Below are 17,346 nucleotides of genomic sequence, written 5' to 3'. Positions count from 1 at the left end.
GCCAATGGTTAACTCGCAGCAACATCCAAATAGGATACCGCCCTCTAAAGGGTGTTTGAGTCCAAGCAACTGTATGGCTCCTTAAGCAGATCGCAGTGTTTCTAATGAACAACACAATGTGAACCAGGAAGTGCAAATTAGAATATTAAATTTAATCCCAAAACAGGTGCAGAGGCAAAACAGAAAGATAAAAAGATCACACTGGCCCAGATTTTCCTGTCAATGACAAAGCGTCAATGTTCCGCTGCTGACTGCACTAAAAAAATCCATATTTACTTTGTCTGTAGGTGGTAGGGGGAACTTGCCTTTCCCGCTGCTGCAGGAGTCTAGTGGCAAGATCATCTCCAAGGCTTAGCACTGAGACATATTCTTGGTGAAGCCATACTCCTAGTGACATAACTAGAAGTCACGCCCTTGAGGTCAAGCAGTCAGTAACTGTCCAGGTTGGTGCTTTATGATGATTTTAGGCAGTGTTTAACTTTTTAAAATTTAAATACTTTTAATTACTAATATTTTTATAAACTTTGAAAATTGTTATAAACTTCTAAATACTTTTATCAGCAATAGGTTAAAGAAGAGAAAGCTTCTTTAGCTATTAGTGTGCTGCAGAGAAGCAACTGACTAGGAAACATGTCCACAGCTTTCTGGCACATTAGGTTCAATACTATACAGCTCTCCTGGGACAGGGTTGGATGAAGAGGAATTGGGGTAAATCATGAATATTTTACAGAAATGAAACATTCACTTATCCTGCCTATTTGCTGACTTACACTTGTGCTTATGAGCCCTAACTTTTGGCACATAAAACTCTGGGCAAGGTGAGGGCAATTAAACAAAATTCTGGCACTAATGGTCCCTACCAGTTTAATAGGAATGGCAGGACCATCAGAGTGGGTTCCTCTGGAACTATTCAGGCGCTTTGTAATTTCTGGATTTCAGCTTAAGAAAAATTCGCAGAGATCTGCAGTGCCATTGCTGCCCTCGTTAGAGGAGAAAATCTCAAGTGTTCACCATGACTAAGTAAAGAAAATCTGGGCAACTAAGACAAAAAGAAAAAGAATCAACCAATAATTTATTTTTAAAAGAGCTCCATCAACTAAAATCCGAGGGCAAAGATATGCCACACTTCCAAAAGTTAATTTTCAGAGTCACTGTGGCTGCTTGATAGTAATTAAGATGTACATAATTAAAACTAGTAACAGATTGAAATGGACAAACCCTAAATTTGTGGAAAGCTTAGTCTGTACCTAACATTCAACCTGAGGAACTTCATGCATATTTCAATACATTTGAATGGGGTGCCAGACAGCAAGATGCAATTTTCGTGAAGTTAACAGAAGAGCAATTTCTGGATTTTCACATTCAGTAGCGTATCGTGCTTGCCTGAAGTTGGGGTCCAACTTACACATAAACAAGTCAGTGCCATTAGCTTCACTGTTATATATTTTTTTTACAGTAAATTCTGGCCCATTAAAACCAACTACATACAACTTATCTTCATAATTCCATGTTAAAGGGTTAAATTATGAGAAATGTGACCACAGGAATATAGAAGTGTTTGAAAGACATGAAATGATGGCTGGACCCAAAAGAAAGCTTCTTAGACTGGACAGACATGGCAAGTAGTGTTTTACAGTTGTCTACTAGGGCCATTCTAAGTTAGTGTATAAATAAACAAGGTGGACCTCAGAATTGAGGGAAAAATATCAGGATTTGATAACTATATGCCAAATTAGGTAGTGGTGTGGCAAATCCCAGTGAGGATTGTGAAAGACTGCAGGAAGACGTTGAAAAGCTAACATGAAGGGCAGATAGGGAGCAGACAGTTCAACGTAGAAAATTATGAAATTAAGAATATAAAAAATTAACAAAAGGTAGTAGTAAAGATCCACTAGATTACTACTAGTAACGAGGGCTACAACTAAAAAGAGATTTGTTAAGTCAGGATTTTTCAGTGAAACTGAGGGTAAGGAGTCAACTATTAGGTGGACTAAAAGCCATAAGGTTGTATCAAAAGTGAAGCATTTTTGTTTTTAAGATTTTGTTATTGACAGCCACAAACAAGGTCAATATCTTTTATTATTAGCTATTTTACATTGCATCTGGTTCACAATAAGGAAGGATACAGACGACATGTATGGACAGACTACTGCCATTGCCCCGTCTTCCTCTCCCTCTCCCCTCCAGTCCAACAAATCTTTGGGAATACATGGCACATATCAATTAAACTGACTGATTCTAAAACTTTAAAGGCAATTGACATTCTGAGTTAGCAATTCTTGTTTGATCTCTGTAGTGACGACAAAGGTCAGATCTGAGAGTTGGGCAGTTTTAACAATTCTATCATATTTCACTTGGACAATTCTTGCCAAAAAAACTGTAATTATGGGAAACCTCTATTTAGTTCAATTAGTCTGTAATCTACAGCCACAAGTGTATGCTAGTTTGACCCCAGGTAGCAATTTCTCACACAAGATATGAGCACCTATTTTCCGGGTTCAATGTAGAGAGAAGTAGCTTTAGCAAAAGTGCCTTTATTGTTTTGATGTGTTGTGAAAGATAACTAAGGTTATCATTTAGTGAAAATACACTGCTTTGTATTGGATACTATTCATTAACATATTTATTCTATGTTGTATAAATAGTCTTGATTTATAGTTTGAGCCTGGGTCTTATAAGAATGTATAATTCCGCCTACCAATATATTCCAGCACAGCAATAGTTCACTTTTTAATTCATGCATCTCACTATTGCTTATCTGGATATTGGGCACATGCTAGAACCTATCAGATATGAGGTCTGCTTAAGGGAGTGGTCCGAATCGAAGTAAAATATCCAGTGTAAAATCCAAAAGTTATAAGAAATGATAGATTGTGCCTACTAGTAAGAGAGATGTGAACAGATTAGAAAAATCAGATGGTGGTTAAAATGTAGAAACCTTTGCCAAAAATTATTGTTGAAGCAAGGTCTACTAAGTTCTTTAAAAAAGAGTTACATCATTGCTTGAAGAAGAGTAATATGGGGAATGAGGGTATGGGAAATGAGCAGTGAGCCTAGAGGATGTGAAGAAGAACATTAAAGACTTAATAAGCCTAAAACTCTGTTGTAACAATCCATTAGTCTATAAACCTAATTGGCATCTTCAAGATATGGAATGATGCCACATTAGTAAGCCTTGTAAAAACAACATATCAAAACTGTTGATTCCTGCAGAAGAATGGTAAATGCATAGTACACATTAATATTTGACTGAAACATTAATAATCAAAAATCAGTTGATCAATGATAAAAACTTAGCTTTCACTACCTTAAAATTCTTAGGCAAACTCATGCAATTAAACTTCACCTATAGTGTGTGAAACTGTCCATGTTGTGTCATCAAATGCTGAAGTTTCTCTTCCTTAGCCCGTCTACAGTGACAAAGCTGGTGAAACAAAGAAAGGGTGCAAGTGATAGTTTAAGTATAACTTCTAAGAAAAAAATCCACGTGTTGCATTTCTCAAGCAACGACAGAAGGTAATATTTTGCATATGTTGGAAATTAAAGTTATTTCCAAATTAGCACTTTGTCCGACAATTATTCTGTGCCATTTCCAATTAGAGTTTAATATTTTTAAAACTAAATATTTAACTTAAATGCCACAGGACACTTCCATCTCTTTAGTGGCCTCTGTTCGATCCATCTCTGACTTCCCTTACACCAATCTCACTAAACTGCTGACCATCTTATTTCATTCTGGTTCCTTATTTCATTTCACCTCTGGTTCATATGCTAGCGCCTCAGGAGCTCTCTCTCTCTCTCTTTTTCAAAGCCACTGACTTACTGGCACTTCCTTAGATAGCTCAGGCAATATTGAAGGAATATGCTGAAGGAATTTTCATGTTCAAGTTGCACCACGACCTTGCCTCTCCCCATCTTTCTAACCTCCTCCAGCCCCGATACGCTTGAACTCCTGAATTTCTTGACCGCCACCATTGACACCTGTACATTCAGATATCTATGCTGTAAACTCTGGAATTCCATCTGTAAATTTTCCACCTCTTCTTCTTTAAGATGCATTTTAAAACCAATCCCTTTGACCAAATTTTTGGTCAGCTATCCTTATATTTTCATATATAGCTTGGTGTCAAATTTTGTCTGATAATGCACCCAGGGAGTTCCTTGGCATGTTTTTCTAGATTAAAGGCAGTATATGTCAGTTGTTGTTGTACATCAAAAAAGAGAGACATTAGGAGACAACACAATCACAATTCGCAGAAATTAGTCACTGAAGGATTGTTCATCACGGTGTATGGCCTTGAATTTAGATGGCAAAACTGATGCCAAATCAGGTACTTGAGTATGACAACAGGTTTTAAATTCACATGAAGAAAAATACATTCTAAAACCAGATGTAATTCCCAATACTGTTAAAAAATGGTGTGAAGAAAGCAATAACTTTGCAATCCTTTTGCATAGTTAGAAAATATATTTAACACAATTTTAGATTCGAAAAGACAAATCAGCAGTGGAGTACTAGTTTTCACAACTGGCAAAAAAGATGCAATGTAAAATGTTCTTTACGATGTAAAATCAGATTCTAGAGATTTGGCAAATCCTCCCATTGCAATTTGAGAAAACTGGCTTAATTAATTCTGGTGTTAAATGAATGCCCTTTGCTGACATTTGGAAACTGTGTGTTGGTGAATGATTCTGAATGTTTTCTGTCTGCACCACCCCTATTTTAGACACACATTATGGATTCTCATATAAAAGCTTAACTCTGCTTGTACTGCCTTCCATTTTGCAGCAAGTCTGAAGGGGTATCACAGGATCAGTCTTCCCAGTTCTCCATGTTGAAAAGTGAAAAATACAGTCCATGTTATGCAAACACTTAAGGGTAAAATAAAATCCAGTGGGACCACTATTAAAATATTCTCCCATTTTCAGAAGTATGTTAATTGGTAGTCTGGGTTTGCAGCACAATTGTGACGATTGTTGCTAAGAGGTCATATCCACTCAAGACCACTGCTTGGGTATTCAGGTCAAGAAGATATAATAATGTTATTGGAAATTATTTTAAGAGAGTTCTATTGGGGGTCTGTGTCTATGTGTGTGTCTCTTGTGTGCCTTAATTGGATTAAAGACAGCTAGTCTGGGTGTTTTGATGTATAATAGTTTTGAGATGTTAATTAAATAAACATAAGGAGGGTAGAAGGTAAAGTGTAACTTTGTATTTGTTAAAAGAAACTATTCAAGACTGTGGGTGAAATCTTACACCTAGCTAGAACACCCCAAGCAATGTGTTTACTTTTTTTCAGCTCACTAATAAAATTGGTGGCATGAAAGGATGCTATTGTTAGAAGAGATAAAGTTAAAATCCTAGTACTACGATGGAAAATTTACATTCAAAGAGAAAGCTATGTATAAAGGATGAAGGAGATTGTGTGTAAAGAGGCATTTTAAGATTCAATAAGTGTGAGAAGCCTCCAGCCTGAAAGCCTCAAGTCTGTCTGCAAGAAACTCATTTTGAATGCAACTCTCCAGGGTGCGCTTTGCTAGAGGTCTGTTAAATCTGAGTTTTACTGTTGCCTTACGAGGCTTTAACTGAGAGTCAGATTAATAAGGGGATTTTTGTAGTTATTATTAGCATAATTTTGTAGACATTTATATGTGCTTACAATCTTTCTTGTATTAATAAACGTTTAATTTAGTTATATATAAAAAAACTCTCGAGACTCGGTGGTCTTATTATTACTGAATTCAAAGCCTGCATCTCGAAACATACAAATTGCAAAAATGGATCATGACAGTTGTTTCAAGTTTCCCTCTGGGGCTTGAACAACTCAGCCTTTACCATCGGCTATGTCATAATAGTGGTCTAAAACAGGCAAATCCAGAGGTCAATTACCAACTTACAAACTAAATTTTTTTCACAATAATTGGCATGCATCAGGAAGTGACCAGTTTTCTTCCCCTTTTTATACACTTTAAAAATATTGCTTAGTGGTGATTTGCTTACATTTAACATAAAGTCTATCTTAAGTACATACATGATACTTAAACAGAATTATTTCAGCATAATATTGAATTGCTTCTTTCTATTACTAGGCTATAATGAGGGCAAGGGTTTCCTGGGTTGGAAAGTTCAAGGGCAGTGACTGAAGACAAGAAAAAAATAAATACATTTCACACCAAGGGATCTCAATAACCCGATCATCATATAATCAAAGAAGGTTGGTACATACCGTTCTTTTTTCCATGAAGCTGCTGAGGAAATCATCAATTTCAACTTTGCCCTCAAGGAATTCATCAGCAATCACATCAGATTCCTCTTCTGCTTGATGAGCTGCTACTTTCAACCTGGCCTGCAGGGCACTTAAACTGCAACTCTAAAGGAATCCAAAATTTCAGTAATTAAAACTCCACAACTTAAAACTGGTGAATGGTTAGTTTTATAACACCTAATACACATTCCTGAGTATTGCAGACTTGAAACTACTGTAGTATTTACACCACTCTCCCCTCCATAAAGGGTGGAGTGGATTCAATACTTAGATATGGGGAAAGTTTTAAACATGCACCCACCACATTTTGTAATTCAGTAGACATTTAAGGAAAGGGAAATTTAACTGTTGAGAGTTGCTGTGTGGGAACCACTGTGGGCCAGCTTCTTTGTGTGCGTGCTGCTGAGAAGCTGTGAAAGTTTTGAGTTGGAGGCAGCCAGTGTTAAGCCAGGAGAGTCTTTGTTTTAGGAAACAGTTTGTTTCTGAACCTCCTTTTGGCATTCCACATCAGAGTGGAAATGTCTGAGAAGTCATGAGGTGTACCTTTATTAAAGTAACAACAATTCCTTGACTTAGGTAATATTTATTGGATTTTTGTGGTTAAAATCTAATAAGGGGTTGTCAGAAAGATAGCTTAATTGTATACTTTTGACTGAGGCTGTTTTTTGGGGGTTGTTTTGCTAGACTGTTTTAACTGTGCAACTTTTATCTTGTGTGCTTAGTTTTTTTTTTCCTTTTTAATAAATCATTTAATTTTTAAAAATTCTAAAGGTGTTACTGGAGTTCTATGCTTTTGAAGTCAGTGGCTCTTCCTTCTCATTTTCACAATAAAGAAAATATTTATGATTAGCGAGACAGACTTCACTCTGGGGTCAGGGGGACTTTATTTCCCCGAATGTAGACTGGGACAGTGGTAGTGTAAAGGGTGGAGAGGGGCAAGTCTGTGTTCAGGAGCATTATCTACAGCAGTATGTGTCCAGTCCAACAAAAAAAGAATGCACTGTTGGACCTGGTTCTTGGAAATGAGACGGGCCAAGTAGATCAAGTGTCAGTGGGGGAACATTTAGGAGACAGTGATTATTGTATCGTAAGGTTTAGGATGATGGTAGAAAAGGACAATGTGCAATCCAGAGTAAGAATAATTAACTGGGGGAGAGCCGATTTTAAAGGGGCAGGAATGGAGCTGGGCTGTATAGCTAGAACCAAAGGTTGGTGGGAAGAACTGTAGCTGAACAATGGGCTATCTTAAAAGAAGAAATGGTTTGGGAAAAGTCAAGGTATATTCCCCAAAAGGAAAAGGTAGGGCAAACAGATCCAGAGCTCCCTGGATGAAAAAGAAGAGAGAAATTAAGATTAAGAAGCAAAAGTGTGCTTATGACAGGTGTCAGGTAGAAAATACAATTGAGGACCAAGCGGAATATGCAGAGGGCTCAGAGAGGAGGTGTAAAAGCAAATAAGAGAAGCAAAGCGTGATTATGAGAAAAGACTGGCAGCCAACATGAAGGAGAATCCCAAAGTCTTCTATCAGCACATAAATAGCAAGAGGGTGGTAAAAGGACGAGTAGGGCCAATTAGGGACCAAAAAGGGGATTTACACATGGAGACGGGGGGCACGGCTGAGGTGTTAAATGAATACTTTGCATCTGTCTTCACCAAGGAAGCAGATGCTACCAAGGCCACGGTGACAGAGGAGGGAACTTTGTCACTAGAAGGGTTCAGAGTTGATAAGGAGGAAGTGTTGGATAAACTGTTGGTACTTAAAATTGACAAGGCACCAGGATCTGATGAGATACTTCCTTCAATGTCCTTGGATGCAAGAGTGGAAATGATAGGGGCACTGGCCATAATCTTTCAATCTTCCCTCGACTCAGGATGGTGCAAGAGGACTGGACAGCTGTAAATATTAGAATTCAATGGATAAGCCCAGCAAGTACAGACCAGTCAGTTTAGAAACTTCCCACCACTGAAGTTAGAAACAATTATTTGGGATAGGATAGTACTCAAATGGAAAAACATGGGTTGGATGGGAAGAGACAGCATGGATTTCTAAAGGAGAAATATTGTTTAACTAACTTGTTGTAGTTTTTTGAAGAGGTAACAGAGAGGGTAGATGAGGGTAATGCTGTTGATGTGGTGTACATGGACTTTCAAAAGACATTGATACAGTACCACAAAACAGACTTGTGAGAAAAGTTATAGCTCATGGTGTAAAAGGGACAGTAGCAACGTGGATACAAAATTGGCTGAGTAAGGAAATGGAGGCTAATGGTCAAACGATATTTTTTGGGCTGGAAGGCGGATTATGGTAGAGCTTCCCAGGGGTCATACTGGTACCCTTGCTTTTCCTGATACGTATTAATGATCTAGATCTTGGTGTGCAGGGGGCAATTTCAAATTTTGAGGATAATACATAACTTGGAAGACATTGTAAACTGTGAGGAGGACAGTGTAAAGCTTAAAGCTGGTGGAGTGGACAGATAGGTGGCAGATGAAGTTCAATGCAGAGAAGTGTGAGGTGATGCATTTTGGTAGGAAGAACATGAGACACAATATAAAATAAGGGGTCCAATTCTATAGGGGGTGCAGGAGCAGAGGGACCTGGGTGTATATGTGCATTGATCAATGAAGGTGGCAGGACAGGTAGAGAGAACAGTTAATAAAGCAAAAAGCATCCTGGGCTTTATTAATAGGGGCATAGAGTACAAGAGCAAGGAGGTTATGCTGAACTCGTATAGGACAATAGTTAGACCTCAGCTGGAGTGTTGTGTAGAGTTCTGGGCACCACATTATAGGAAGGATCTGAACACATTGGAGAGAGTGCAGAAGAGGTTTAGAAGAATGGTTCCAGGGATGAAAAACTTCAGCTAGGAAGATAGATCGAAGGGGTTGGGGCTGTTCTCCTTGGGAGGAGAAGGCTAAGAGATTTGACAGAGGTGTTTAAAATCATGAGAGGGCTGGATACAGTAGATAGAGATAAACTATTCCCGTTTGTAAAAGGCTCGAGAACAAGAGGGAACAGATTTAGTGATTTCCAAAAGGAGCAAATGTGATGTGAGAAAAAGCTTTTTCACACAGTGAATGGTTTGAGTCTAGAATGCATTGCCTAAAAGTGTGGTGGAGACAGGTTCGACTGAGGCATTTAAGAGGGCATTAGATGATTATTCGAAAAGAAACAATGTGCAAGAGTACGGGGAAAAGGCAGGAGAATGGCACTCAGTTAGAGAGCCAGTGCAGAGATGGTGGGCCGAATGGCCTCCTTCTGCGCTGTGGCCTCCTTCTGCGCTGTAACAATTTTGTGAACCTGTGAAATTATAAAAATCAGATGGCTTTACGTTAATAAGCCTCCATATTATTTGTTTACTCTATAGGAAATAACAACAAAAAATATTTTAAAAAATTCTTTCATGGAATCTATGGCAAGGACAGCATTTGTTACCCAGCCCTAACTGCCCTTGAACTGAGTACCTTGCTAGGCTATTTCTGAGGGCAGTTAAGAGTCAACCACATTGTTGTGGGTCCACAGTCACATGTAGGCCAGACAGAATAAGAATGGCAGATTTCTTAAGGATATTAGTGAACCAGATGGATTTTTACAACAATTGATAATAGTTGTCATGGTCACCATCACTGATTGGCTTTACATTCCAGATTTATTAATTGAATTTGAATTCCACCAGCTCATAGAATTTGAACCCATAGCCTGGGCCTCTGGATTACCACTATGCCATTGTCTCCCCTCAGTTAACAAACTACACAATTTACAGTGAAACGAAAGGACATCACTTGCCTCACTCAGTTCATGTTGTCTTTGCAATTTTTTCTCAAAGGTGCTTTTGAGATGAGTTAGCTGATCATACTGAAAGCAAACAAAAAGTATGACATATAACATACATTTTAAAACATAAAAATGTAAAAATATAAACTGTGTCTTACTTTATCTAACAGCTCCTGTCTTTCTGCTTCCAACTGAGGTTCAAGTTGCAAATTTTTTTCTTCCAAGAAACACAAAAGAAAAGTTTGAGAGACTCCATACTCATTAATCAAACAAAAACATGTAGACAGATAATTAGAACTAAACATACTTGCTAGCTCCTCAATGTAGTTAACCAGATCATCTTTGTCAGTGCAAATCTGCTTCAACTGTGGCAACCCGATGAAATGTTCCAGGAGCAGGTCCTCATTTTCATTCAAGTCTGTCAATTGTGATATACTATAAAACAAAATCAATTTGAGAGCATAGTAACAAAAATTAAAATTAAATTAGCAAAAAATGTGTCTATTTGGGTACACAAATATATTTCCAAACAAATTAAGACAAATAAGTCAGATAATGGGCACTAACAATTTTCTTCTGTATTCAAGATGTTCATTAGAATCTGAGTCAGTTAAATTTTATATTTCAGATATAGCTAACAATTTTAACCTCACTACCATTAAGAAACAATAGACGGCCATGTAAACTGTCCCAAGTGTTAGGAATGGTTGAGAGTTTGAATTCTTCAAGTAAACTTGCATCCTCAATTCTCTAGGCAGAATTTTCTACCTTCCCGGTCGGCTGGCCCGACCCAATCTCCGGCGGACGGAGAGCCGATCCCTGCCGCCATTTTACGTGGGCGGGCCAATCAAGGCCCGCCCAGCATGACGTCCGCTGGGAAGCGCTATGTGCTTCCTGTGCGGGCGGTTGGGGAGGGGGGTTCCCCTAGATGTGAGAGTGCGCTCTTTTGTGCATGTGCATGAAAGAGCGCACATCTCCCTGAGGCTAAGTGCTGCCTCAGGGAGATCGCTGACAGTTCTAAGAACATTAAAAATAGAAAAAAAAAACCCTTCACATGTCCCCCTCATGTGACAATCGCATGAGATGGGACATGTTCATAACTGACACTAAAACTTTACTAAACTTTTTAAATCCCTACATGAAACCTCATCCCACCGGTGGATGAGGTTTCATGTTTTTTCTATTGCCTGCTGGGGCTCCTGGCCTGTCTGCCAACATTAAGGTTGGATGGGCAGGGCCGTTAATTGTTTTAATGATCCTGTCAATGGCCTCAATTGGCCATTGACAGGTTGGCGGGCCCCCAGCTGATTTCACTGTGCCCCCGCCTTCTTGAAAATTTAAATGGGGCGGGATGGTGTTGGGGGAATCTCCCCGACGTCATCCAGCATCAATTTATATGTCGGCGAGCGAGCCCCGCACCCTGCTTGCTGATGGCAAAATTCAGCCCTCTGAACCACAGACAGCCACCTATTTTTGCTATTTGATTAAGGAGCAGGTGGCAGCAGTTCACCATTACGCTGCGCACCTTCTCTCACCACCTTTTGTTTCTTTACTTGTCCCATTACCACTCCTTTTCCTTGCACAATCAACTCTTTTCTCATTTAATGTCTCCTGTCTTCCAACCTCAGTGACGTTCCCTTATGTTCTTTTCTCCACCCTCCCCTTTTCACCAACTAAAAAACAATTTTTCCCAGTTCTGATCAAAGGTCACCGACCCAAAACATTAACTCTTTTCTCCACAGATGCTGCCCGACCTGCTGAGTATTTCCAGTATTTTCTGTTTTTATTATAAAAGTTATTTGGTTAGGTATTTGTGTATCATCGTGGTGTTCATTGGTAAAATGCAATACAGTAAAATGAGTATTCTATTAATTATCTAATAACTGTATTTACATCTTTTGGCTACTGAATAGCAGTAGATGTTTGTTAAGCCAATATGCACAAATGACATACATTTAAATGTATGTAAGGTGTTTCTATTAAATTGAGTGCATGTGGCTAAAACAGTGTTGTGGTGGCTGTAGTTAGCAATTTCAGTTGATTAACACTGGTGTAACCTATGTCCATAGTTTTTAAAATATTCCTGTGTGGAAAACACCTTCAGCATCCATAGCATCAATTACCTAAAGGAAAAATCGATATTATTATAACATTTTAGTATGCAGGAAGAGAGTCAAAACCAAGTGTTGCCTTCAAGTGAAGTGGACTTAGAAGGCCAGGACAATTGGACCACAGCATACCAACTTAAATCAGGCTATGAGTCATATTATTATTCATAGTTAAATAGCAAAAGCCAAAGCAATTTGAACAAGACTCTCCATGCAGTAGAAGTGAGACACAAAACTGCACTGTCACCTCTAGTAAGAGGGTGTGACTACAATGACAGGCTCACATAGGTCGTTTCTATTATAAATGGAACCTTGGAATTTAGATTATTCGAGACATTGTACTTGTAGCATACAATATACCTGGACAAAAGGACAGAAATCTGATCCACTCAAATGCCCTGTTGAATCCTCATTCATCTTCATTTTGAACATAGCTTCAAATATTCACAACGCACCATTCCCCACAGGATTGGCATATCAGGACTACTTAAATGTACTTTAAAATAATTACACCACTATTCTATTGGATTACTTCTAAAATCAATTCTGATTAATACATTGTGCTATGACAATTTAAAATCTATATACTATACCCAAGTTCATGGAGCTCTGCAAAGTGGTCAGGGACATCTGGCATCTTGTAACTGTGACCATTCAAACCAAGCTAAAACAGACAAAAAAAAAAATACATTTGCATCCTAATTTCAAGTTGCATGCTTTGAAAATTATAACAATATTTTTAAATCGTAATATTGCCTTTGACTGCACTTTCAAAACCCCTGACCTCTACCGCCTAGAAAGTCAAAGGCAGCAGGCATATGGGAACCCCACTACCTGCAAGCTTCCCCAACCAAAAACACCATTCTGACTTGGAACTATAAATTGCTCTTCTTCCACTGTTGCTGGGTCAAAATTCAAGAACTCCCTTCCTAATAGCATTGTGCGTGTACCGACACCAAATGGACAGCAGTGATTCAAGAAGGCGGTTCACCACCACCACCATCTCAAGGGCAATGCTGGCCTTACCAGTGAAGTTCATGTCCCATGAAAGAGTAAAAAAATGGCAGCACAACACAAAAGAAATAGTTTGCTACAAATGGATTACATACTTTCAGTGCAGTCTTCCTCATTGTTAAGATGCAGTTTGTTGTTCATATATTTTAAGGCTAAGGCCAATCACCCCAAAGGAAAATCACTAATTAATTGCTTGCTTTAATTTTTAATTAAACTTTAAATTGTTAAATGTTTTTCCTCACTCTTCTGCATAAAAAAAGTCCTAACATAGGCCAGTATCCAATGAAATAATTTGACAATATCAAGTTAAAAACTCAAAATGCAGTTGGAGTGATGAACAGTCTATTCCAATGGTCATGAAAATATGAAAAGATAAATGGAGAGTAAATTATGTTAAAGAATGGAGACAATTATAGTCATATTGTTTACTCAACCCCAGGATTATAGTTACTTTAGTGCCACAAAACAGGGTGTTGGTTTTCTATGATTTTCACCACCAAATACAGTGAGCTTAAATGCTCATTGTTGATCCACATTTCAAAAAAAAAAAACTGCTATCCAGATTGGGCTAATCTTAAATATTGGCTGGGATTTTCCGGCCTTGTCGCGGGCGGGACCCACTGTGGGCAAGGCTGCACCTCAGCCTGAAGTCCATTGACTTACGGCGGAACTGGAAGATCCCAAAGGCAGGTGGGTGTGGAAAATCCCGTCTATTATCAGAGTTTCTCCATCCTCAAAACTCTTCTTAACCACTGTTTTAATATTGTGACCTTTGGTCTCATAGCCCAATCTAATCTACGCTCAATGGATAACTTTTCTCATTAAAAACACGACTTCCATAGTAAAATGGCTCTGATCCAAAAAATTATTTTAAACAATCTTTCTTACCTATATATCTATCTACATAAATATTCTTAATCTCCCTCTCAACTTCCAGCTGGATCGTAAATAAAGGAGACAAAAATAAAGTCACCATTCAGAGCTTTTGGATTCCAAGATGGTCATGCATCTTCTATTGCTCGCCTAGTTTCCAATTCAGTCTATACCCAGGCATATTATTAGGAATGTGATTAACAGTGAATTTAGAAAATCAGAATATGATCAAGCAGAATCAACACAGATTTATGAAAGGAAAATTGTGTTTGAGAAATCTGTTGAGTTTTTTTTAGCGTAAGTATTAGGAAACCAGTGGATGTAGTGCATTTAGATTTTTAAATGGTGCCACAAGGGTTATGACACAAAATTAGGACTCAATCGACTGGGGATATTATATTAAAATAGATTGAGAATTGGTCAATGGACAGAAAACAGAGATTAGGAATAAACAGAATATTTTCAGATTGGCAGGCTATAACTAGCAAGCTATAGTGAGAATCAGTGCTTGGGCTGTAGCCATTTATGATCTATGTTAATGACTTAGATTAGGAGACTGACTGTAACGTACCCAAATTTGTTGTCAATACTAAGTTAGGTGGGAAAGTAAGCAGTGAGGAAGTCATAAAGAAGCTGCAGAGAGATACAGATAGGATAAGTGAGTGGGCAAGAACATGGCAGATGGAACATAATGTGGTGAAATGTGAAGTTATCCATTTAGGTAGGAAAAATTGAAGTGGGATTTTTTTTTCAATGGTGAAAAACTGGGAAATATTTGCTTCTAATGGACTTGGGTGCCCATGTACATGAATCACAAAGTTAACATATAGGTATTGCAAGCAATTAGGAATGCAAGCAGTACGTTAGCTTTTGTTACAAAGGGATTGGAGTATGAGCGTACAGAAGTCTTACTACAATTAAACATTGGCATTAGTGAGGCCATGCCTGGAATAAAATGCACAGTTTTGGCCTCCTAGCATAAGGGCATACGGGAATGCAACAAAGGTTCACTTGACTGATTGCAAGGATTGGCATATTGCCTTGTTAGGGGAGATTGAATAGACTAGGCCTTTATTCCTTGGAGTTCAGAGAAATGAGAGGTGATCTAATCGAAACATACAAAATTCTTAAGGGACTTGACAAGGTAGATGCTGAAATAATGTTTCCACTGGCTGAGGAATCTAGAACATATGGTCATAGTCTCAGAATAACAGGTTGACCATTTAGGACTGAGATGAGTAATTTCTTCACTCCAAGGGTTCTGAATGTTTGGAATTCTCTACCCTAGAGAGGTGTGTGTATTTGATCGCTGAGCATATTCAAAACAGAGGTTGCTAGATATTTAGGTACTTAGGGAAATAGGGAGATGAGGATAATGCAGAAAGGCAGAGTTGATGTAGAAAATCAGTCAAGAATCTTGTTGAATAGTGGAGCAGGCTCAAAGGGGCAAATAATATGCTCCAGCTCCTATTTCTTATAAAGGGAATCTTTGATCAGAAGGCAGATTCATAGGCTGCTATTTTGAGTTGTCTGTCCCTTGGATGGTCGTTCCTGAAATGCGTCAATCTTTTTTTTTGAATTTTCTAAAACCTTACAAGATTCTTCAAACCAGCTTTCCCATGAAAGACTAGCCAACATCTTTGTTTGAAGACAGGGTATTTGAATACACAAGGGGGTGTGTCCAAGAAAGAAAGCAGTTTTCCCATGAAAGACTAGCCAACAACTTTATTTGAAGACAGGGTATCCAAAATACACGATAGGGTGTGTCTAGGAAGGAAAATGCACCATTAACTAATGGTATCTAATCATCTTTTGGAGGTGGTTTGCAACTTGCATACTATCAACTGGTGAAAATAGGTTATCCTATTCGAAAGTATTCAGAATATGACCTATAAGATGATTCAAGTTTGGGACCTCCTATTACCTGATCCACAATATTTTGGGCCTTTTCCCTTTACTTGTGCACTTGCTTGCACAAGTTTCTTCCTTTGTTGCTGACTATGCTTTAGCTTTACAGGCTTGGAAAAGACTGCTCCCTCACTGGTGGACTTAAGACCAATGAGGAAGTAAACATCCCCCCAAAACTGAGGCGATAGCTTTACCAATTCTCCAAGGCCATGAAACTTCAAACACTGTTTCTTCTCCTGTGGCTGCACAAAGTTCAGAGACTTGTGGAGACAATAATTGCACAGCCTACTGAGTGGAATGGGTCATGACAGAACACTGGATATGGTGGAACATGCCAGACTCAGTCAGGAAGAGAACAATGTTAGTTTAATCCAGAAGAGGGAGAGTAGAAAGCAACAACTAGCAAAAAAGAAGGAATAGGCAAGCAGAGAATTTTAGGTTATTGAGTTGATTTTCCTAAGAGGTCCTGATAATCTTTCTTACCTATTATTCTCTCATTTTTTCCTCAAATATGGAGAGAGAGAATGAAAAACAGAACACATTGGAATTGCCAACATTCAAAAATCTTACACAAAAGCAAAATACCATGGATTCTACAAATCTGAAATAAAAACAGCAAATGCTGGAAATATTCAGCAGTTCTGGCAGTATGTGTGGAGGAAGAAACAGACTTAACATTTCAGGTCTATGACCTTTCATCAGAATCAACGAAAGGCCATTGATCTGAAACATTGAGTTCAGATTCTTTCTCCACAGATTCTGCCAGACCTGCTGAATAGTTCCAGCACATTGTGTTTATCTCACAAATCTTAGTTTGGAATGTATTATAATGTTTTGTCAATAAGTGTAGGATAGTTTTACTATGATTGTGCTTGGACACGTATTTACCTCCTTAAAATACAGAGTAATTAACCATTTGAAGCCAAGGAAGATTCACGGCAATAGGATTAATTTTGGATTGCTCTAGCAAAGAACCAGCACAACCATTATGGGCTGAATTGCCTTTTTCTGTGCTGGAAGCTTTTATAGCACTGGCTGAGGACATTTTTGTTGACCCTTTAAAAGCAAAGGCTGAATTTAAGGAATGGATGAGGATAAGATCAAAGCTATTTTAAATGTCAAATCCTCAATCAGACATTGATGCAAGCTGGGGGAATGCCCTGTTCAAAGAACTCTTTGGGCAAATCCCAACTCTGTGTGGACTGGGACAAAGCAATTATTTTTTTTCTGCTTATTAAGCTAAGGGATGTCAGTGTATAAGAAATTAATCAACTTTTTAAGTCTCTCTTTATTTCCACTTCAATTTCCCAAACCATTTTGAATGTACCCTATGAAAGAAGTTTGATTTGTTGATTTAAGGGGAATCCTGACTATCTCAGCCAAGAATCCTTGTGAAGCAAAA

At 38.3% G+C, this 17,346-nt stretch overlaps 1 protein-coding gene across 2 annotated transcripts in view; it reads right to left on the bottom strand.

Annotated features, from left to right (window-relative positions):
* The window catches only part of vps37a (VPS37A subunit of ESCRT-I), a 36,863-nt gene that overhangs the window by 564 nt on the left and 18,953 nt on the right, over window positions 1–17,346 (bottom strand). The window contains exons 6-11 of one of the 2 annotated variants that reach the window (XM_041188144.1): window positions 12,743–12,813; window positions 10,349–10,476; window positions 10,200–10,258; window positions 10,054–10,122; window positions 6,228–6,371; window positions 3,308–3,424 (exon numbers count right to left, since the gene is read on the bottom strand). In XM_041188144.1, coding sequence (XP_041044078.1) covers window positions 3,347–3,424; window positions 6,228–6,371; window positions 10,054–10,122; window positions 10,200–10,258; window positions 10,349–10,476; window positions 12,743–12,813 — 549 coding nt within the window. In that variant the 3' untranslated portion in view covers window positions 3,308–3,346. The remainder of the gene's footprint in view (window positions 1–3,307; window positions 3,425–6,227; window positions 6,372–10,053; window positions 10,123–10,199; window positions 10,259–10,348; window positions 10,477–12,742; window positions 12,814–17,346) is intronic. The other variant, XM_041188136.1, reaches the window with a different exon arrangement.

This window comes from Carcharodon carcharias, chromosome 1 (assembly GCF_017639515.1).
Source record: "Carcharodon carcharias isolate sCarCar2 chromosome 1, sCarCar2.pri, whole genome shotgun sequence".
Lineage (NCBI taxonomy): Eukaryota > Metazoa > Chordata > Chondrichthyes > Lamniformes > Lamnidae > Carcharodon > Carcharodon carcharias.
Note: the sequence above shows the minus strand (reverse complement) of the source record. Positions and strands in the feature narration are given on the sequence as shown.